Source organism: Artibeus jamaicensis, unplaced genomic scaffold, assembly GCF_021234435.1.
Source record: "Artibeus jamaicensis isolate MK-2021 breed Jamaican fruit bat unplaced genomic scaffold, CSHL_Jam_final contig_797, whole genome shotgun sequence".
Lineage (NCBI taxonomy): Eukaryota > Metazoa > Chordata > Mammalia > Chiroptera > Phyllostomidae > Artibeus > Artibeus jamaicensis.
Genome location: NW_026521977.1, coordinates 5068526 through 5091477, shown reverse-complemented (window position 1 = coordinate 5091477; position 22952 = coordinate 5068526). Strand labels below are relative to the sequence as shown.

General features: G+C 42.4%; 1 protein-coding gene across 1 annotated transcript in view; it reads right to left on the bottom strand.

Moving 5' to 3' along the window:
- SPON1 (spondin 1) overlaps nucleotides 1-22667 on the bottom strand; it is a 271874-nt gene extending 249207 nt beyond the window's left edge. The window contains exon 1 of the mRNA XM_053673014.1: nucleotides 22210-22667. Within this exon, the coding sequence (XP_053528989.1) occupies nucleotides 22210-22453 (244 nt within the window). The 5' untranslated portion in view covers nucleotides 22454-22667. The remainder of the gene's footprint in view (nucleotides 1-22209) is intronic.
- Nucleotides 22668-22952: the final 285 nt, after the last annotated feature.

The following is a 22952-nucleotide window of genomic DNA, read 5'->3' as shown; positions in this document are numbered from 1 at the left end:
AAGATGGAAGAAACCTGGGCTTCTGAAAAACCACAAAGAATCACTCATTGACCAGAGACAATAATATAGTACTGGGCATAAACTTATATTGTGGGCTTTTGTTATAGCAACTGGGGTTATGAGTTCACATTATGCTCGTTCTTCTCACATTTACCCAGAACACTATGCTTTCATGGAAATCTAGATCAAGTGCCTTCTCGGCAATGACAGTCACTCTTCCCTGTGTATCCCCAATGTCCTGGGATGAAAATTTTTCATTGTAAATTTGCACTGAATTGAAATTCTCTTTTTACCTGTCTTCTCCACTGAACTGTCAGTTAATGCTGGAGAATGACTGGATTTTAATTATCTTTGTATCCCTAGCACCTAGTACAGAGCCTGGCATCTACTAGATACTCCATTCAAGTTCCTTGAAATTGACATAAATCGAGGTTTAGACTACTTCACTGCATGATCAAAGTGCTAAAATTCTGGTCCTTACATGGAATTATAGATTACTAGAACCTCAAGCTATCCCAGGTATCCTCCATTCCAGCCTTTCAACTTCACAGATAGGAAACAAAGATGCAGAAAGGTCAACAGACTCTCCCAAGGTAGTAAAACTACCCAGAGGCAGGCTCAGGGCCAAACCCTTTGCCACATTTAACACTCTTCCAATGGTTGCACACCCTGAGTATATTTGTCAGAGTGTGCATATCCCACAAGTGTTGATTATATTTAAATATTTTTGAAATGGTGTGGTTCCATAGTGCAGCAATTGGCACTTCTGTATCACACACAGATGGCCCTGGGTTTGTGCCCCATGGGAGGCACAGTGTGGCAATGTTTACAGGGGCTTTCCAGTTTGGATGGTCATGTAGGCAAATGTGGTACTCAAATCCTCCCACAACCACATTAAAAATACAACTAAACTAAAGAACAGCCATCAATCAGAACTGCCTGAAATCTAGCTGAATGGAAGTCTTACAACTAGGGATGTAAAGAAAAAGCAATATGGAGACTATTTGGGCTGTGGAGGTTCCCCCTGAGGAGCGAGGTGTCCCAGTCTCACACCAGGCCCCTGTGGCCTAGGGTTCCAGTGCCAGGAAGAGAAGTTCCCATAACTTCTGGCTGCAAAAAGCAGTGGGGATTGAGGCAGAGGGAGACAGAGGGTTTCTGGAGTCCCAAGCAGTTCCTCTCAAATGGCCTATGCATGGAATTACATGGAATTACCTCTGAGCTCCCACGCTGGGACAGCATTCTGAAAGAAACCGGAGACAATTAAGTAGAAACTCAATTGTCCAGCATCAGGGAGAGAACTGAGGGTTGGCTTTCTGCCAATGATGAAAATGCTGGCAGAAGCCATTTTTTCTTTCCTGAGACCCACCACCTTCACACAGAGCTCGTAGGTGGGCCCCATATGAGTCTCCATCAACCTGGCTAACACTGTTTGCCCAGCCCTGGTGACTCCCTGAGACCCCACCCCCACCCAACCTGTGGGTCCACCCGAGTTGTTTCCAGTGGCTTATTGCTACAAATGGCCTGACCTGGCTCATGCTTCAGATTTTCCTAACATCTTTCAGACAAGCGGCATCTGGGAAGGAAATAGACATGCCAGTCCAGGATACACAGAGTTCCAAACAAAATGAACTCAAAGGGGCCCACACCAAGATACATCATAATTAAAATGCAAAGAGTTAAAAACAAAGTGAGAATCTTTAAAGCAGCAAGAGAAAAGCAGTTAGTTATCTATGAGGGAGCTCTCATAAGACAAACTTTGCAGGCCAGAAGGGACTGGCAAAAAATATTCAAAGTGATAAGAAAGCAAGGACTTAGAATCAAGATTACCTTATCCAGCAAAGCTATCGTTTAGAACCAAAGAATATATAAAGACCTTCCCAGATAAGAAAAAGTTAAAGGAACCAGTATTACATGAAATGTTAAAGGTTCTTTTTTAAGAACATGAAGAAAAAAAGGTCAGAAATATGAACAATAAAATGGCAATAGATACATATTTATCAGCAATTGAGTCTAAACAACAAAATAAATGAACAAGTAGAACAGAACCAGACTTGTTGATACAGAGAACAGTGTGACAGTTTTCGAAGAGATGGGGCTGGGGACGGGTAAAAAAGAACTTATTAGAATGATCACTTAGTAAGTTATATGATGTCTAATCACTGGAATGTACACCTGGAGCTAATATAATATTGTATGTCAACTGTAATTGAAAAATAAAAAAGTGATTTAAAAATTTTTTAAATTAATTCACTGAACATCATATTTATGCAATTCTGATAAGCAATCCTCTGTTGAGGAGGGGCATTTAGTCTTCCAAATTCTCAAACTAGTTTCAGTCCTGAAAATGAAGCACCCTAAAACTCCCAAAACTAAAACCATCGTCTTGGATAATGTAGCAGTGGTCCATGAGCCACCAATACTTCTCAGAGGAGAACTTTGAGACACAAAAATTGCAAATCTCATGCTATGATTGGTCAGTTCATCCCATAAAAGTAAAGGAGCATTCTTATTGGCTACTGATGTTTATAAAAGGTCAGATAGAAAGGAAGGAAGGAAGTATGGAGGCAGGGGGGTGGGGCGCTATAAAACACAGTAAGAAAATCATGGTGCTCAGGAGTGGAAAGCAGAAAATGATCATGACGTAAGAAGAAAGAACTGATATCTCCGAGGGACAGACAGACAGCCCCAAAGCAGTCTGAGGCTCTCTAGGGTGGAGTGGAGTGGCTTTTAAGGCCACAGTTCTAGAGCAAGGGATGCAGAGAGTAGAGGTGCTCTGCTCAGATCCCCTCAAATTCATTTTTACTATTTTAAAGTGACCCTGATGCTGATGTGTCTTTGTTTCCAGCAGTCAGCATCTGTGGCCCTCATGTCACTGGAGGCTGCTCTGCCTAATATGAAAGTCCCAGCTGCCTACACCAGGGGAGGACAACGCTGAAGAGCACCTGCCACTTCAAAATGGCTTGTCAGGATCAAACTGAAACTCCTCTTAGGGACCTCCCATGGGGTCACAGCCTGTCAGGGCCTTTGTCCTTGTCTGTCTTGTTTCTCTACTCCCTTCCTGGTTTCTCCTGGGATCACTTCCTAATAAGTCACTTGCACCCAAATTCTCACCTGGGGGCTTATGTTATGGGTTAAGTTGTATCCTCCAAAAATATACTTTGCAATCCTAACCCTTGTGCCTGGAAATATGACCTTATTTGGAAACAGTATCTTTGCAGGTATAATTAGTTAACATGAGGTCATACAGGATTACAGTGGGCTCTAAATCCTGTATGACTGGTGTCCTTAGAAGCTACACAGAGACACACAGGGAAGAATGCCAGGTGATGACAGAAGTAGAGATTAGAGTGATGCACCTACAAGCCAGGGAATAGCAAAGACTGTCACCAGAACAAGGACAGCCATGGAAGAAATGCTCCCTCCAAGCCTCCAGAAGGAACCAATTCCGCTGACATGTTGGTTTCAGACTTTAGCCTCCAGAACTGTGAGAGAACACACATCTGTTTTTTAAAGCCTCTGGTTTGTGGTACTGTGTGTGGCTGCCCCAGGAAATGAATACAGTCTGCTCTGGGGAGCCCAACCTCAGATAGATGGTCAATCTCTGCTACACAGCCACTGGCTTCAGCATAAAGCTCAAACTCCATAGACTATAAGGCCCTCAGCCTCTGCCTCTCCAGCCTCACTAACCACATTCCCATTTCCCACCATACCACATTCCAGTCCTGGGACTCACTCACTGGCAGTTTCCTGGAAAGCTTATCACTTCACCCTGCAGTATTTTTTTCCAGAGGCTACTCATATGTCTGCCATGTTCCACTTCCTCCATTCCTAACAAACTCCTTCAAAAATCAGCTTTTAACCTTTTGTGTGGTGTGTCCTCTGATTTCACCATCAAGACCTGTGTGCTCTTTGGTCTTGGACCCTGTGAAGATTAAAAATAAATACCTATACAATGGGCATAATAATAGCACTTACTTCATAGTATTATATCAATTCACTTCACAAAAGTGAAGCATAAGTGAATTAATACATGTAAAGTCTTTAAAGATCATCTTGGCAAATAATAGGCATGTAATAAATATTAGCTCTTACTATTATCAGTGATGAGACCATCACATTAATTATATTTTGTGTGTAAGTGTTTGTTGGCCCATTGGTAAGGCCTTCAAAGGCAAGAACCACTTCTGAGCTCAGCACAGTGATTAACACAGAGTTGATGTACAATTAAACATACTTTGTAGAACGGTAGGCTCAGTGTTATGAAGATGTCAGATCTTCTCGAATTGATTTATAGATTTGGTGCAATCTAAATTAAAATCCCAGCATGCTTTTATGATATTGATAAGCCTATTCTAAAATGTACACAGAAGTGCAAAGGGCTGAGAATATCTATGGTGATCAAGGAAGAAAGACAAAGTTGGGGGGCTTCTGCCGCCGGGTATCAGGACCTGCACATCTAGAGAGATGCAATCAGGTGTGAGAGCAAGGAAGAAAAATGGGCCAACTGAACAATGTGGGGTCCAGAAAGGTTTCACAAAGATATGGAAACTTGATTTATGATAAGAGATGTACTTCAGGGCAGTGGAAGAAAGACAGTATTTTCAATAAATGGTGCTAGGAAAACTGGTTAACCGTATAGAAAATGGAAAATCTCGGTCTTTATGTCACATCACACACAAAATAAATTTCACACAGATTGTAGAACTAAATGTGAAAAGTAAAATAACGAAGTTTGTAGAAGATAGCATAGGATAAAATGTGAACGACCTAAATTTTTTTAAAACTAGACATAAAAAAGAACTGATAATAAAGGAGAAGATATATAAAAGGGATGATATTAACATTTTTCTTATCAAACAACGCCATTAGGAAAAAGTAAGTCACAGTGTGGAAGAAGATATTTTCAATCCATATATCCAACATTAACTTTTGTCCAGAATACATAAAAAACTCTTTCAGATCAGTAAAAAAAAATGAACAACCTAATAGAGAAAAACAGGCAAAACATGTGAGCTACCATTTCACAAAAGAAGGTACCCAAAGCCAATAGACATATGAAAAGGCACTCAATCTCATTAGTCCACAGGGAAATAAAGATTAAGTCCACAACATAATACTACTGCATGTCCACCAGACTGACTACATTTAAAGGGACCAACAATATTAAATGTTGTTAACTGAAATTCTCAGAGTTGATAAATGGAAAATGAATGATTTTCACTGGAAAACTCCTCAGCAATATTTATTGAAGCTGTACATATAGATACCCAGAACCCAGCATTGCTACTCTTAAGTCAACAGAAATGCATACATATATGGAACCACACCACATGAACAAGAATGTTCATAGTAATTTTACATGTAACAACACTTGCTGGAAACACTCAAATGTCCATCAGCAGTAGAATAGATATATATGTATATTGTGACATATTCGCAGAACTGAATGCTTTATAGTAATGAAAATAAACAAATTGCTGCTACATACAACATGGTTAAGTCTCATGAACACAATCCTGAGTGGAAGAAGATAGACACAAAAGAATACAAAAGGTATGATTACATTGATATATATATAGTTATATAAAGTTCAAAAAACAGGTAAAGTAACCTATAATGCTAGAGGTCTGGACAGTGGTTCTATATGTGGGAAAGGGGAGTGAGTACTGGTTTGAAGGGGACACAGGGATGCTTCTGGAGAAGTAGTTAAGTTTGTTATTGTTGTTGTTGTTGTTTAAGAGAAAGGGGAAAGGGTGGAAAAAGAGAGGGAGAGAAACATTGATGTCTTGGCTGTCTTCCATTTGTACCCCGACTGGGGACTGAACCTGCAACCCAGGCATGTGCCCTGCCTGGGAATCGAACCTGAGACCTTTTGCTTTGTGGGATGCTTCCCAACCAACAGAGTCACACTGGTCAGGGCTCAAGTTCTATTTCTTGATCTGGATGCCAATTGTGTGAGTGTATTCAACATGTTATAATTCACTAAGCTGCATGATTAGTGAACATTTCTGTATGTAAGTAACATTCTGATTAAATGTCTCCAAATGATACATGTTCATTTTTTTGTACATCTGTGTAGTGCCCTTAAAGGACTAACCATAAACTCAGCCTTCCAGAATGTTGCATTCCTGTAGGTTCTAGAAAACTATGGTTTGACTCTACATTATTGATTACAACCCACAAGATGGAGGCTCTGGATGCTGAACTCAGGCGGTGTTTCAGTCTGTAATTATCCCTGGTGATGATGGTATCACACAGATACCTAATTTGAAGGAAGTGAGGAGACCCTATCTCTCCAAAGGACCCCATTACATGACTCTCTCCTGAAAGGAACAAATGTGCAGTGGTGTGTTCTGAGTCCCAGTAATGACTAAAGACGACTGCTTGGTAACAAATAATAGAATTTTCTCTCTAATGACTTCTTCCAAGTGCCTCCCAAGAGAAGCCATTAAGGGACCTAAGAAATTCAAGAAAAATGCTTACAAAGGATTTTTAAAAGGAAAGAAATAAAGAAGGGTCCATGTGAAGCCATCCTGTGAGCAAATACAGGAAACTGGTTAAGAGCAAAGATTTGGAATTAGAATCTTAGAGCTAACACTTATTAATTACATGACCCTGGGCAAGTTACTTAACCTTCTTATTTCTTCATTTAAAAAGAAGTTAATGATATTGCCTTTTCCATAAGAATGTAGAAAGGATTAAATAAGCATTTAACATAGTACCTGCCACATATAAAGCATTCAAGAATTGTAAAGGATGATAATGGTGGTGGTGGTGGTGATTTGGGGGATAATGAAGATGATGGTAAAAAATAATGATTATGATAATTAAGATAATGATGCCCAGTAGGCTGATCAACCAACAATGAGTTTCAAAGGGCTGGTACTCAGGCATAATGACTGAATCTCCAAAGAAACACTCTAATAGGTGCTAATAAAGGACCACTAGCAGGGTTGCAATGGATATCGTTTGGGGAGATAACTTTTGCAGGGACAGGTTATGGAGGGACTTGAGTAAGTCCTTATACTGAAACGAGTCTTCTTGCAGCTCATCAGACCCAAGATAGAGTGCCGTGTGAGGTCCTCTCAGCCCCTCCACATCTATACAACACACCCTGTCAATACCCCTTTTCTTTCCCCAATTTTAATATAGTATTTATTTGTGAATGATTAAATGCCAGTCTCCCTTAATAACTTGTAAATTATATGAGGGCAGAGACCAAGTCTCTTGAATTGCACTGTATCTTTAGCTTTTACCATAGCTCTTAACACAAAGGAAGTTCTCAAAAAGTGCTTGTTGAATGAATGAATGAATGAATGAATGAATGAATGACAAAGAGTTCTTTAGTGCACAGTTTGCTATTCCTTCTCTGGTTACTCCTCCAAAGTTCTCATGGGTTTTATGGGTTACTGTGTGTACTGTCTCAACCTCCCTTATCCTTTTGTTTACCGAGCACTTGTCCATGCCAGCCCAGGGCTATACCCCTGGAGACACAGAGAGAAATGGCATGGCTTCTGTCCTCTTGAAGCACAGTCTAGGAGTTGGGAGAAAAAGACGCATCAGCAGGTAGTTTTTACAACATGTGATGGATGTAATGGAGGTATGAACAAAAATGGTCTGGGATCCCAGAGGAGGGAACATGTAAGTCTACTGGGGGAGTTAGAAGAGGCTTTGAGGAAAAGATGGCATTTGAGCAGCAAGGTGAATGAGGAATAGGTGTCTGTCTGTCCAAGGGACAAGATGAGCAACAGCATCCCAGTTAGAGAAAAAGGCATGCTAGGCCAGTCTAGGACTTGGAAACCAAAACCACTTCCTAAATTCAGCATTTCCTAAGCTGCAAACTAGGATAGAGGCTGTGATAAGAGGCTAAGTGGGAGAAGAAGGAACACAGAGGGTAAATAGTTAAAGGCTTCTTCAAAGCTTAGGTAAGAAGTGTGAACACCATCTTGGAGGCAGCGAGGAGGCACTGATGGATTTGAGTTGGAGAATGTTATATTCAGATTTATGTTTTAGGAATATCAGGCTGAAAGTTACACAATTACTGGACTACAGCCCTGCCCTAGAAATCAGCTCAGTGGCAAGGGTCTTTCTTGCCTTGTTTACCTGGGGACTGATAATTCACACAAGAGCCTGGCCGCAAATCTACAATCAAGGTTGAGTTCTCCCCACCTTTTGGTACACTTGTCATGTAAAAACTTCAGTTCTACCTAAATCACAAATAGCTTTCTGGGTCCTTCAAGTGTTTGTGTGTCAACCGTCTAACATAAACTCTGGTGAACTGTTTCCCAATTCATTGGCTATACCCATTAGCCTTACTGAATCTTGTCCAGTGCCATCGCCTGCCCCACTCTGCCTCTAGGTTTCAGACCCCAGCCCCAGTCTGGGACCTGAATCAGATCCCAGCTCCATCGCACAGCCAGCCCCTGCCACCCACTTGCTATATGCCCACACATCAACTACAGGGAACTCAGTTTCTGCCTTCACTTGTAACATGACATTGTATAGACTACTGGAGCATTACATAAGCCACTGTGATCCACTCCTTACTCTGCACAACTTCCAGAGCTCTGAGGAGCTGCAACTGACATGCTTCACGTAGAAATTGGCACAATAATTCATCCCACCCCATCAGGATCAGGCAGAAAAAGATCCTGATGATGGGTTGGCAGATAGGAAGACAGCTGAAAGTCCAAGAGTGAGCAAGTGTGTATGTATAGTAGGATTGAATAATGCTGTTTCCTTGGATGAACTTCTTCAGTATATACTCCCAGAATTCAAGGCAGGGAACATCTCCCATTCCGAATTAAAGATAATGAATGTTTAAAATTGCAAAGGCTGTCTTTCTACAATGGATGTAGCTAGCAGTCCTGCATCTCAATTCCCATTTACCGTGTGTAGTAACCTTAGGCAAGTTGCATGACCTCTCATTGTCTCAGTTTTCAATCACCTATAAAATGGTAGTAGCAGTACTTATGTCATGCTGTTATTATGGCAATTAATGAATTAATATTTTAATATTAAGTATATATAAATGTTCACTACATTAAGAAAATATATTATTAATTAATCCATTCATTCATTCATTAACACAATAATATATTAAAAATAAGTCAAGATGCTCACATCCTTGCCATTCATTCCTCTTTCTATCCACAATTGTTCATCTGGCTCCAAGCTATCCCATGAGGAGGTAGCACACAGGAAGAAGAGTGAACTTATATTGAGCTGTTGTAATGCATTTCATATTCGTTATCTTCTTTAATACTTACGACAAATTTATGAGATGATAATGATGATCCCTATCTTATACAGGAGACTGACTTATTTTAATATATTTTATTAATTAAACAAATATTGTAGCTGAGAATATGAATGAGGGCAAGAAGCTCTAAAGGACCTATACTTCTAGGACCTCACTTCTTCCCCTACTGTGACCATGTGATCTTCAGGGATACCAATCACAGTCCCTCTCCTTAAGATATAAAGTCACAAAAATGAGTGACCCAGAACCAGCCTATCTCTCTCGACCCCATTCCCCTGGGTATATGACCCAAGCTGAACCAATCAAAACACTTCCCTGGGATTGTTCAGTTTGAAGTTAAAGGAAAAGGGATAATTTTTTAAGATAGAAAACTAAAACTAACTGAAAGGTTATTCAGTGAAGGTCATTGGCAGCTATCTTTCCTGTCATTTGGAGAAAGTTTATCTCAGCAAGTAAAGCAAGAGTAACACACAGAAATCCAAATGGACATAAAGGATGAGAGCAGCAAGACAAAGTAGGTAGAAGGGAAGGGTTGAAAGGGAAGAGGAGAGAGGGTAGGGAGAAAGAGAGAAAACATTTGCGTCCTGGACTTTCTAAATATGGGACTCAATAAATTCTCTTTTTTGCTTTAGTTTGACTTTACCTCTGTCACTTGCAATGGAAAAAGTTGTGACTAATTTTGAAGCAAAGAAAGAAAATAATTCTGCCTAGACTGTAAAATTCATGAGCAGGCTAAAGAAACAGTTTTCATGACTAAGCTGAGGTGGCTGACCAGGAGGGTGGCAGTTGGTATTTAAATGTCATTGAGATGACAGCAGATCAGTTGACTTCAAAACTACTTAACTAGATGTCACCTTTAGGGAAAGACTCTTAATGGATGTCAGAGGGCTCCTGTCCACATTCTAATCAACTTCTCTAATGACTACTTCTTTATTAAAATTGTGGATAATCCAAAATTAGATATGTGGATTAGTCACTCAGTGACAGAATCCAGATTCATGAATGGTTGATAGCTACAGGGGTGGACCCAAACGTACTGGAATAAATATAGTGGGGAATCATGTCAAGTTTTATGCATGAGGAGGGCAGCAGGCCTCTCAGCAAATCACAGGAATTTTGGCTGGCTTGGTGTGATCTCAGAGTACAGCTGCCAAAATAGCAAACACAAGACCTGGCAAGCTTAATACAAACACAGTGTCCGGGACAAGCGAGATAATCATTCAGCTTTGTTCCATCCTGATCAGGGCATACCTGGAGTACAAAGTGCAAGAAAACAAGAAACAGCATCCTATAAAGAATAGTTAAAGAAATGGAGCATTTGTGTCAGAAGGCATAGTAGCTATTTCTCCACTAACATCTCAAGGGCTGATATATGGCCAACGGGAAAGCTTATATGCTTGACTCCCAAGGACAGAACCTCAACTATGAGTGAAAGTTGCATGAGAGGAAGATGCTGGCAGCAGAGAAGTACAACCGAGTCAGCCCTAGCTCAGGTACTACAAGGCTGTGAGTGGTCATCTAAAGGAAGCTCAGGTTCTTCTCTCCTCACCTCTCCACTGCCAAGGCAAGAAACACTGTCATTGTGCTGGCTCTGAGGACATTTCACTGGCCGCTGTACTGTGCCCACAGCAACAGGAAAGGGCAGTGAGGTGACCAGGTGTTAGAGTACGTGGGGCATTGGAATCTGGAGGTGGAGGCTGGGAGAGGTGGTGATTGGAAACCATGCTCATAGAAAAGTGACTACACTTTGCCCACCTTCTCTTTGTGCCTTGTTGTCTCATTTAAAAAGAAAAAATATAAAGTATATACATTCCTGGAATTCATCCCTTTGTTGGGGGAGGGCCAGTAAAGCTATATATTTTTAAAAAAATTTTTTTTAGATTCAATGCAATTCCTATTAAAATACCAATGACGTATTTCACAGATTTAGAACAAATATTTCAAGCATTTATATGGAATCAAAAACAACCCCAAATAGCTTCAGCATTCTTGAGAAAGAAGAACAAAAAGGGATCACAATACATGATGGCAAACAATATTACAAAGCCACTGTAATTGAAACAGACTGGTACTGGAATAAGAACAGACACATAGATCAATGGAATAGAATAGAGAGCCCAGAAATAAACCCAGGTCTCTCTGATCAATTAATATTTGACAAAGGGGGCAGTAGCATAAAATGGAATAAAAATACCCTCTTCAATAAATGGTGTTGGGAGATCTGGACAGGTACATGCAAAAAAATGAAACTAGACTAATAAATTACATGAGAATAATCTCAAGATAGAGAAAAGACTTAAATATAAGCTGTGACATCATAAAAGCCCTAGAGAAAAACATAGGCAATAAAATTTCAGATACCCCACATGGCAATATTTTCACACATATATCTCCTAGAGCAAGTGAAATAAAGGAACAAATAAACAAATGGGAATACAACAAACTAAAAAGCTTCTGCATGGCTAAAGAAAACATCAGTAAAATGAAAAGAGAACCAACTATATGGGGAAACACATTTACCAATGATACCTCAGACAACAGTTTGATCTCCAAAATACAGAAAAAACTCACACAACTCCATTCCAGGAAGACAAACAATCCAATTAAATAATGGGCAAAGGCTGCTGAACAGACACTTCTCCAAGGAAGACATACAGAGGGCCCATAGCCATCTGAAAGGATGCTCAACATCACTAGCCATCAAAGAGAAGCAAATTAAAAACAAAATGAGATACCACCTCACACCAGTCAGAATGGCCATCATAAACAAATCAACAAACAACGAGTGTTGGAGAGGATGCAGAGAAATGGGAACATTAGTGCACTGTTGGTGGGAATGCAGGCTGGTGCAGCCACTGTATAAAGCAGTATGGAATTTCCTCAAAAAACAAAAAGTGGGACTGTGATGCCAGAGCTGAAACATCAATTCAAAAGAACCTATGCACCTCAATGTTCATGGCAGCATTATTTGCAATAACCAAGTGCTGGAAACAGCCTAAGTGCCCATCAGCAAATGAGTGGATCAAGAAACAGTGGTACATTTACACAATGGAATACTATGCAGCAGAAAGAAAGAAGGAACTCCTACCTTTTGCAGCAAAACAGAACCACAGGCATGGAAATAAAGAACAAACTGACAGTGACTAGAAGAGGGGATAGGGAAAGAAAGGGGATAAAAAGGGAAGAGTCTAGTCAATAAATACATATAACTGACCCTTGGACATGGACAACAGGGATTGACTAGGGGAGCAGTGAAAAACAGGGGGGAAAAATTGGGACAACTGTAATAGAACAACAATAAAAAACTTTCCAAGCGATTCTGATTCAGGTTTGGGAACAGCGACCCCACAAAGCACTGATTTCAGGGAAAGTCACTTTATTAACTGGTTTCCAGGTTTGATGGATCAACAGCCTCTTCTGCCCTATTCTCTATGTAATCAGAGTTGGTGTCTGAAGCTGGCAGCCCTTTTCCTTTGCTCTTTTGCCTTATGTCCTCTGCTCTTCATCTCTGAACCATCAATGATCCAGCTTTCACCAATGGCAATAAGAAAGGCACAGTCATTGATCTATTTCGTAAAGCTTGTACTCTAGCTTGAGGAGACAGATGATAAGATTATTTTCAGAGAATGATTAAGGGCTATAAAGGAAATAAAATCAAACAAAATAATGGGAAACATAAATGGGTGGTCAGAGAAGCCTCTTTAAAGAGATAACATCAGAGCTGAAACTTAAAAGATAAGGAGTGAGCCATACAGAGAGCAACCTAGACATGGATAAGAACACACACAAAGGCCCTGGGGTGGAAATAAGCCTGGTGCACTTAGAAAATTCAAAGAGCAGTACTGCTGTTTTGAGTAGAAGGAGAAGTAAAAAAGGGTGGAGGAGAAAATAAAGAAGAAGGAAAGAGAGGAGAAAAGGAAGAAGGAAGAAAGAGGAAGAACATCAGAAGAGCTTTTTTTGGCACCTAGAATCAACATTTAGTTTTTATGACCTACTTCTGAGTCTGCCCACCTTCCCACATTCCTGTCCCCCACATGTAGTGGTTTGTGCTTGGTACCCTTCCCCATCCTTCCCCTCTCTAGCACAGTCTATGAGATATACTTGCAAATATTTGAACCACAACCATACATTGGATTTAAGTTATTTCCTACAGATTTTCGGTGCTGCATCAAATAAACAGATGTAAGTAGGCTCTTGTTTAAGTTTCCCAGAACTATTCATAGCAGTTATGATTATTCTGTGAAAGTTAGAAGCTTTGTCTATGCAGAGCTTGCAAAGAACTTTTGGTGGTGTCACATAACCCCTGACCCTTCCTGTCTTAGCCTCAACTCCAGAGCAGCAAAGATACCTGGTAAGAATTTCATACTAGCAAGAGCTGGCCAGCTGCATGGAATTCTTTATGTGACATAGTAAGTTCCCTGATACACATATATTCAAACTCAACTACATACTGTTAGAAACAAAAGAGAAGAAATAAAACTTTAGATAATTTGATCAACTTGCTACTTCATTATTTGCTTCAATGAGCATGAGTTCCCTTACTCCATCATATAGTATTTCAGATGTCATATCAGTTTTTAAAGACAAGAAAACCAATTATTTTATCTGGTCCTAAACTTAGGAAACATTGATCTCTTCCAATGCTGAGGGGAAAACCAGAAGTGCTGGACTTACTGAAAAAATGTCAGTTTGTTTCTATTCCCCACTAACAAAACTATCTGGAGGGGTATATAAATTAGGCTAGATTGATTGTCATGTCCATGTTATATTTAATGTACAATTTCAAAGGATTTTTAAGGAATAATTTTGACTTATGTAACTATGGTTTTCCATAGTGCCTTTTGAATATAACCCTGAAATAAGATGAGACTCAGCTGCACTCAAATTATTTCTCTTGTCTTCATTCTGAATGTATGTCCAGGGTTTTCCTCTTTCTTTCCTTTTTAGTTTCTTTTCCCTTCTTCTCTCTCTCTTGCACACACACACAAGCACGTGTGTATTTACTTGTTTTATCCAATTATACCTTCGCCCCTTTTTTTCCTTGCAGCTTCCTTTTTTATTGAGAGAGAAGGTAAGACAGAACAGGCAACTCAAACATATTGGCCCCTTTCTGTCTTTTCAGTGTGAAATCTATCAACACACACACACTCCATCCCCTACTGATTCAGTAGGCAGTTATGTCAACTTCGCATGCTGTTGAGAAGATACATCTAGATGACCTATCACTGCAAGAACATCAAAGATTATGTTTTTACATAATGGTATATTAAAACATTTGACAAAGATATCTAATTGATCCCCCAATTCCATCTTCATTTTTGTCCTTTTGAAAAAATAAATTCTTCCTCCAAGTTTCAGCTGGGTATATGGCTGTCCAGCTAAGTGCTAGATCTCCCAGACTCCCTTGCAGCTATATGTGACCATGTGACTAAATTCTTATCAATGGAGTGTGTTTGAAAGTGCTAGGTGAAATTTCTGGGTCACATCATTAAAAGAAAGCTGCTGGTCCTCTACTTCCGTTTTCCACCTGCATGTTGAGCAGAACTCAGATGTGGTAGTAAATGAGCTCACTTGTAACTATGCTGATAAGAACATCCTAAAACAGTGCTGTCCAATGGAAATAAGCCCGGTGAAATTAATTTTCTTTGTTAATAGGTATCCAGTAGGAATAAATGTAAAACAAATAAAATTAATTTAAACAACACATTTTATCTAACCTAATATGTATAACTATCACTTCAACACATAATCAGTATAAAATTATTAATGAGAAGTTTTCATCTTTCTTCACACTAATTATTCAACGGTGTGCATTTTATAAGCATATCTCAGCTTGGATTAGCCATGTCTCAGGAACCGTGATTCATGGCTACCTATTGAACAGAACAGTGCTAGATGATGGTGAAGGAACAACATGACTGTGTATGAAGACGTACTCAAGTTTTAAATCTTGAAAAATTACAATTTGATATGCTTTCATTCTTTGCATGTTTTGATTTTTTTTGCACTGCATGAAACCGAAAGCAATAAACAGTCTCCACAACCATTAAATGTTTAGATATAGTCTTTCCAGAAAGTACCCAGCCATGTGACATGAAAAATAGACACATCTATTGAAGAAGATACAAGAAACTTTGTTCATAGGACAATGATGCCTCGGTCCCCTTCAAAGTAGGCACTTTGGGTCCCCACACAGCTCTTGCAGTCATCATCAGCTGCCTCATCATATTTTCCTGAATCTCAACAGTCTGAAGTCACTTCTCTTTCAAAGATGACTTCAGTTTTGGGAAAAGCCAGAAGTTGCAGGGCACCAAACCTGGGCTGTAGAGGGGATGAGTCACCTTGGTGATTTGATGTTTCACTAAAAATCTCTGCACAAGATGTGATGCATAAGCAAGTGTGTTGTTGCAATGAAGCTGCCAATCATGACCAGTTGACCATAGTTGTGGCCTTTTGAATCGTCTGAATAGTTTATTTGGAGGAATGTTCAAGCTTAATGCAAAAACTGATGCAGATATCATTGCTTTACTCTCTCAGTCATTTTGAATGCATTAGGTTGTTATAAATGGAACCTAATGCATTCAAAGTGTACACAGTACACATGCTCACTCAGTGAGCACATGCTCACTCAGTCTTGTCTACTGCCCCCACTACTAGTGCAGTAAAGTTGTCATTGTTCACACATGCGCATTCCAGTCTACTCTCCTCGGCTTGCAGGTTACACTGATGTTGCACAAACTGTTCTGATTATATTAACAGCAGTTAGACTTTTTCTCGACAGACCGCATACATGCATCTTTTAATATTTATTATTGATTTGAACTAAATATTTATTAAAAGGGGGAAAAGGTTTAAAAATAAATAATAAAAAAGAGGGAAATGAAAATGAAGATAATAATTTGCAAAAACATCTGGATATCCATGGTCATTGTAGCATTATTTACAACACTAAGTTGTGGAAACAACCTAAGTGTCCATTAATAAGTAATGAATAAAAAGATGCAGTACATGTGTATGTGTGCAATGGAATGTTACTCAGCCATAAAAAAAGAATGGAATCTTGTCACTTATGACAACATGAATGGACATTAAGGGCATTATGCTAAGTAAAATAAGTCAGACAGAGAAAAACAAATACTGTGTAATCTCACATATGTGGAATCTTAAAAAACAAAACAACAAATTCAAGCTTACATATACAGGGAACAAATTGGTGGATGCCAGAAGAGAGTAGAGGGGAAATGATGAGGTGATCAAAAAGTACAAAATTCCAATAATAAAATAAATAAATCCTGAGGATGTAATGTACAGTGTGGTGGCTGTAGTTAATTACACTCTATTGCATATTTGAAAGTTGCTAAGAAAGTAAATCTTAAAAGTCCTCATCAAATGAAAAAAATTTGTAACTCTGTATAGTGACAATGGTAACTAGACTTATTGTGTCGATCATTTTGTAGTGTACATAAATATTAAATTGTACATTGTACACTACATAAAGTTATTTGTCGATATACCTCAAACATTATTTTTTTATTGTTGTTCAAGTACAGTTGTCTCCATTTAGCCCACACCACTCCCCCTGCCCCACTCATCCCCACCTCCCTTGATTCTACCTCCCTTTGGCTTTGTCCATGTGTTCTTTATACATGTTTCTTGATGACCCTTCCCCTTTTTCTCTTGTTATCCCCTCCTTCCTCCCCTGTGGTACTATCCCTTTGTTCTTTATTTCAATGTCGATCATTCCATTTTTCTTGTTTGTTTTATTAATTAGGTTCCACTTATAGGTGAGATCATATGGTATTTGTCCTTCACCATCTGGCTTATTTCACTTAGCACAATGCTCTCCAGATCTATCCATGCTGTCACAAAGGGTAGGAGCTCCTTCTTTCTTTCTGCTGTGTAGTGTTCCATTGTGCAAAGGTACCATAGTTTTTTGATCCACACATACACTGATGGGCACTTAGGTTGCTTCCAACAGTTGGCTATTGTAAATTGTGCTGCTATGAACATTGGGGTGCATAGGTTCTTTTGAATTGGTGCTTCAGATTTTTTTAGGGTATAATCCCAGCAGTGGAATTGCTGGGTCAAAAGGCAGGTCCATTTTTAGTTTTCTGAGGAAACTCCATACTGTTTTCCACAGTGGTTGCACCAGTCTGCATTCCCACTGACAGTGTACTAGGGTTCCCTTTTCTCTACAACTTCTCCAACACTTGCTATTTGTTGATTTTTTTTATGATGGCCATTCTGACTGGTATGAAGTGGTATCTCATTGTGGTTTTAATTGCATCTCTCTAATGGCTAGTGATGCTGAGACTCCTTTCATATGTCTCTAGGCCTTCTGCATGTCCTCTTTGGAGAAGTGTCTGTTCAGGTCCTTTGCCCATTTTTTTAAATTGGGTTGTTTGCTTTCCTGGAGCAGAGCTGTGTGAGTTCTTTCTACATTTTGGAGATCAAACCCTTGTCTGAGGTATCATTGGCAAATGTGTTTTCCCATATGGCTGGTTACTTTTTCATTTTGGTGATGTTTTATATAGTCATGCAGAAGCTTTTTATTTTGATGAAGTCACATTTGTTTATTTGTGCCCATTAAGCCCCTTGATCTAGGGGACATATTGGTTAAAAAACTCCTGTGTGGAATATCTGAGATTTTCCTGCCTATGTCCTCCTCTAGGACTTTTATGGTGTCACAACTTATATTTAAATTTTTTATCCACCTTGAGTTTTTTGTGTGTGTATGGTGTATGTTGGTAGTTGATTTTCTTCCTTTTTTTTTTTGCATGTAGCAGTCCAGTCAAACATTATTTTTTAAAAAGAGAGTAGTAGTGCAAGAAAAGAGAAGAGGTAGGAGGAGCAACTTACGATTAATTACAATATCATCAGCAGTACCTAAAATAAAAACACTAGATAAGAGTTTATTTAAAAGGCCCCATCCGGCTTAAATTTCTCAGATTACACCTTTGTACTTTTCAAACATATGATTTTACTGGCACGATCATATAACATCTGTATGTAAAAAGAAAACAATACTCGAATTAGTTTCTTTTTTTCTACCCAATTTGTTTCTGTTTCCCTGCAAACAAAACGAATTGCTAAAGATTGACAAGATTCTTCATTTTTCCAAATTAATCCTCTGGTTTATGGGAAAATGCAAATCTGCAGTCTAGAAAAAGAAAAAAAAGCAAATGTAAATACGGACCCATCACTTCATACTTTGTGTCCCAAGATACGTCAGTTATTATCTTGATTTGTTGCCTGTGTTGTCCTTCAGTGAAGACACCATCCAGAAGGCTGGAGTAGCTGAGTGAATCTATTCCACTCCTAATTCATTTCATTGAGTCTGCGTGGAAGACTGGTTAAGAGCACAGAAGTAAGATATCCCTGAATTTTTATCTTGACTCCACTGATTATTAGTTGTGCGACCACGACAAGTTACTAACCTCCCTAAAACTTAATGTTCTCAAATGCAAATAAGAATAATAAACCACCTCAAAGTACTACAAGGAATAAGATGTGAGATGAGTAGGAAGCACTTAACACAATGTCTCATCCAGTGCTTACTGCCAAGTATTTTTCTATTTCTAAAATAATCATCTCATCACATGTATTTATTTTAGCACCTACTGTGTGACAATTCCTTTTGATATGGATTATTTCTAATTCTCACAGCAAAACTGGGGGTGGGGTTCGGGAAAACACTCTCATTTTACAGTTGGAGAAACCATGGGTCAGAGAGGTGGCGTGGCCTGTTTGGGGCTGCAAAGTGATTATGTGACTGAGCAGGACCTGAAACAGACTCGGCCAATATTAAAGCCTGTGCTCTTTCTACCAGGCTGAGGTGGGACACTCTGGGCACACACTCCTATGGCAGTGTGTGCCCCAGAGTGGGACAAAGAAAGAGAAGGCAAAGCAGCTTTGGAGGTCTCCAAACCCCCAGGTTTAGAATAAATCCCCCATTTGTGCTTGAAGTTGGAGAAGCTTTTCAAACCTCAACTGGACATTCTTTTCCCATCAAGTTCCTTGAAATTTCCCTTTAAAGAGCATCTAGGAAAAGCCACTCTCATTAGCCAGGGTCTGGCTTTATTTTCCTAATAAACAGACCTCTAGTCAGACAAAAGAGCCTCCTTTATTTTCAATCAATTCTTAAACATTTCAGCTGATTCTCTTCTATTTGCCCTGAAATTGTGATCTGGGAATGGCTTGTCCTGCGAATTGTCCTCCCATAAAAACTGCCCCTTGAGGATCCTCAACTTGTTATTTTTAATCACCGTAATCTCCTTTTCAAAGGAGGGCATGGTCAGAAACAGAGCAGGCCTTTCAGAGCTTTCAAAAGCATAATTATTGCAGAGGGACAGGCATGAGGGAGGAGGGGGGAGAGTAGAGAGAAGTGGTGGGAGAGAGAAGGAAGTCAGTATAGTACTAACAGCTTGGAAAAGGCTGAATAGTAATCTCAACCGGGTCCTGGCTATTGAGAAGAAACCCCATGTTTCGATATACATATTTTTAACAGTGACCATTTTATTCCAGGCTAGACTGTCTAAAGGGTACACTGGGGTGGGGAGCATGGAGAGCAGAAGCTGTTTGGGGATGGAATACTGGGGACAAAGATTTGAGGAAGGAAAACAAGCCAAGGATTGATTCCAAGGATTGTGAGGGGCACTAATTCAAGAAGAAGTTAAAAAAAAAAAAGCAAATAGAACACCAGCGGAATTTTAATTTCCACAGCTCTAAGTCAATACTCCAAGCAGAATACTTTTCACACAAGTATTCTAAGAAAGTATAAGCCAACAGAAAAATGTCAAACTGGGTCAGCACCCTTTTCTTCCCAACTTTGAGTGGTGGAATCAGGTTTGCAAATCACAGAAGGCCGAAGTATGGTTCCTGCAAGATCTTGCAAGATCTCTTCGCCAGCAGAAAGGAGAAAGGATGATTGCCTACCTAGTGGTTTAAGTGGGGGCTTCACAGTCCAAAAGGCTAACATTTTAGGTTGGAATTACTGTAAGGTGAACGTCTAGTGCTCCCCTGAACACGTATGAGAGACCTTGGGCACACTCTACTTTGTAAAGTCGATTACTCCTGACAACCACACAGAGGGGGGATAAACAGCGGGTATTTTCACACTGGAAGAATGACTCGGAGAAAGCAAGGATTTGCACAACGTCTTACAGCTACGAAACTCAAGTTGATCTGACTCCAGAGCCACACCTTTCTCTGCCCCGTGGTGCTGGGGCAGTTTCCTAAGAGAACACAGATCCTCTCTTTTGGGGAGGGCTAAAGAGGCCAATGCCGTATGCCCGCTTCCCTCCGGCCCACCGAGAGCAGAGGCTGTCTCTCAGCTTGGCTGAGATGCTGTGGCCACACGTCGGTTCAGCTACTTCAGCCGCGCGCCCACCCCGCGAGCTCCTTCCTGCGTTAGGTCTCCAGTCCTCCACCGAACCGTCTTTCTCCTCCCAGCGACGTCCCGATGATCCCGCCGACCCGCGTGCCCAATCGCTGAGCGCCTCCCGGTGCCCAGGGCGCCTGCCAGCAGGCTCCGGGTAGCCCAGATGGAGAAAGTCGGGGGCAAGGACGGGGGAAACAGCCGAAGCGTTCTGAGAAGGGTGGCCCGTGGTTTTTGTCGTCTGTGTGGGCCGGGAGCCCGCTGACACTGCCCCAAACTTTCTCCACGGTTGCTCCCACAGCTTCCACCTGTGATGCTCTGGGAACCGGGAAGGCGGGGTGGAAGGATGGCGGCCGCGAACCCATTTGCCCCACCAGATGCCACAACATCCCACTTTTCCCTGCTCGGTACCATGGCTGACTTATGGAGGAGCGGGCGGGCGGGAGTGCAGGGATACGCGCCCTCGCCACTCCTCGCCAGCGGGGCCACAGGTGAAGCCGGGCAGGCTTCCTTCCCTGCCTCAGGTCCTGTCTCCCAGCTGGAGAAAGCAGCTGCTGCACGGGGGAAAAAGATGTCTGGGGAGATGGCCGGCTCAGGAGAGGAGGTGGGCCGTAGGGATGGAGTCGGAGGTCGCCAGGGCTGTGCCGGTCGCGCTGCGAGTCCTGCCTGGAAAGCGCTCACCTGCTGGGACATCCCCTCCCCGCGCTCCCGAAAGCCCGCTCGCATCTGGGGAGCTTAGGCGCCAGGTCCCTGGGGCACGGAGCCTCCGGGTTTCCGGAGCCAAGGCCACCCGGCCTCCAGGGAGCAGGCCTCAGGAATTCGGGCTTCCCTTTCCGTCTTCACCGGGTTCCCCTTTGCTCCCCGAGACTGCCGAGACTACCCAGAGATCTTTGAAGGCCCGTTCCAGTTCCGCCGGGAGCCTATCCTGGAAAATCCAGGGTCTTTCCCCTAGCCTGGGACAGAAAGAATATCATTGGGAGTTCTTTCCAGGGACCCTTCCGAGAAGCTTCAGGCTCTTCCTCCCTTCTTCCCCGTGTGCAGTTAAGGGGGGAGCTTAAAGTCCCTTTTCCTAAAGGGATCTGTCGGGGAAGCTGGAGTGACCGTCCCGCCGGGGGTCACTCAGAGACGGGCTGAAATATTCTACTTCAGGAATGGCTGTTTTGGGGAAAGCCGTAGTTCACCACCTTGACTGGGACCCAACTGCGAGAAGCCAGGGTCCCCTCCCCTCCAGAGACGGATCTGGAGAGAGGCGGGTCTCCACTGTTCCCCGGGAGCAGGCGGGCTCCCTCCCAGACAGGTCGGTGACGCGTCGCTTTGCTTTAGCACACACCCGGAACCGCGAGTCGGAGATGCGCGCTGCCAGCCTGGCTGCGGGCCCGCGACGACCCCAGAACTGGCTTAGAAATGGGCTCGCAGCTAGAAGGGCTGAGGGCAGCCAGGGCATTAGGGCCCTTGCCCGGCTGCGCCGGCACCGTGCGCCTGGACGCTGTGCGCCCTCCTCCCGCACCGCGCGTCCAGCGCCCCCCGGGGGCTGGGTCCCGCGACCCCAGCGCCACGCCGGGCCACTTACCGCGGTAGCTGTTTCCGGGCTTGTAGAAGTCGGGGTCTCCCTCCACTCGGAGGCTGAACTCGGTGTAGCCCTCGCGCCGCGTGCCTTGAGCCCGCAGGATGCGGCTGCAGTAGCCCTCCGACTTGGGCACTTTGTCCAGGGTCTCGTCGGAGAAGGCCAGCGCCGCGGCCAGGGGCAGCGCCAGGGCCAGCAGCACTGGACTCCCGCTCAGCCGCGGGGTCGCCGGGGACAGCCACAGCCTCATCCTCGCGGGCCCCCAACTTTGCGCCGCTGCCGCCGGCCCTCTCAGCACGCGACTCCTGCCCGAAGGGGTCCCCGCGGAAGCGAGACCTGGCGGAGCCCGGGCGGGAAGCCGGAGCTCAGAGCGGAGAGACCGCGCCTGCCTCGGTTTGGCGGCTGTGCGGCGCGGCGCGGAGCTGAGCGAGTGAGCAGCGCGAGGAAGGGAGGGCGGTGGCGAAGGAAGAGGGAGGGCTGATTTTGCCCAGATCCCCGAGCGCAGCGCTGTTTTGTTTCCGAGCTGGCGATTAGCGGACCGGCGGTGTTTATTTTGCGATGCTGATTTCCAGGGTCTGGAGAGGAAGTCACAGGATACAAGGACACTGGGCGCTCTGTCCCACCACCAAGGAGGCGGCTCCCCCAAACCCCGCTATGCTCTGGATTGTGTGGAAGAGGGTACTGGAAGGAGGGAAAGACAGACCTAACTTTTGCTGCACACCCACTCTGTGCCTAGCTGTATGCTGGGC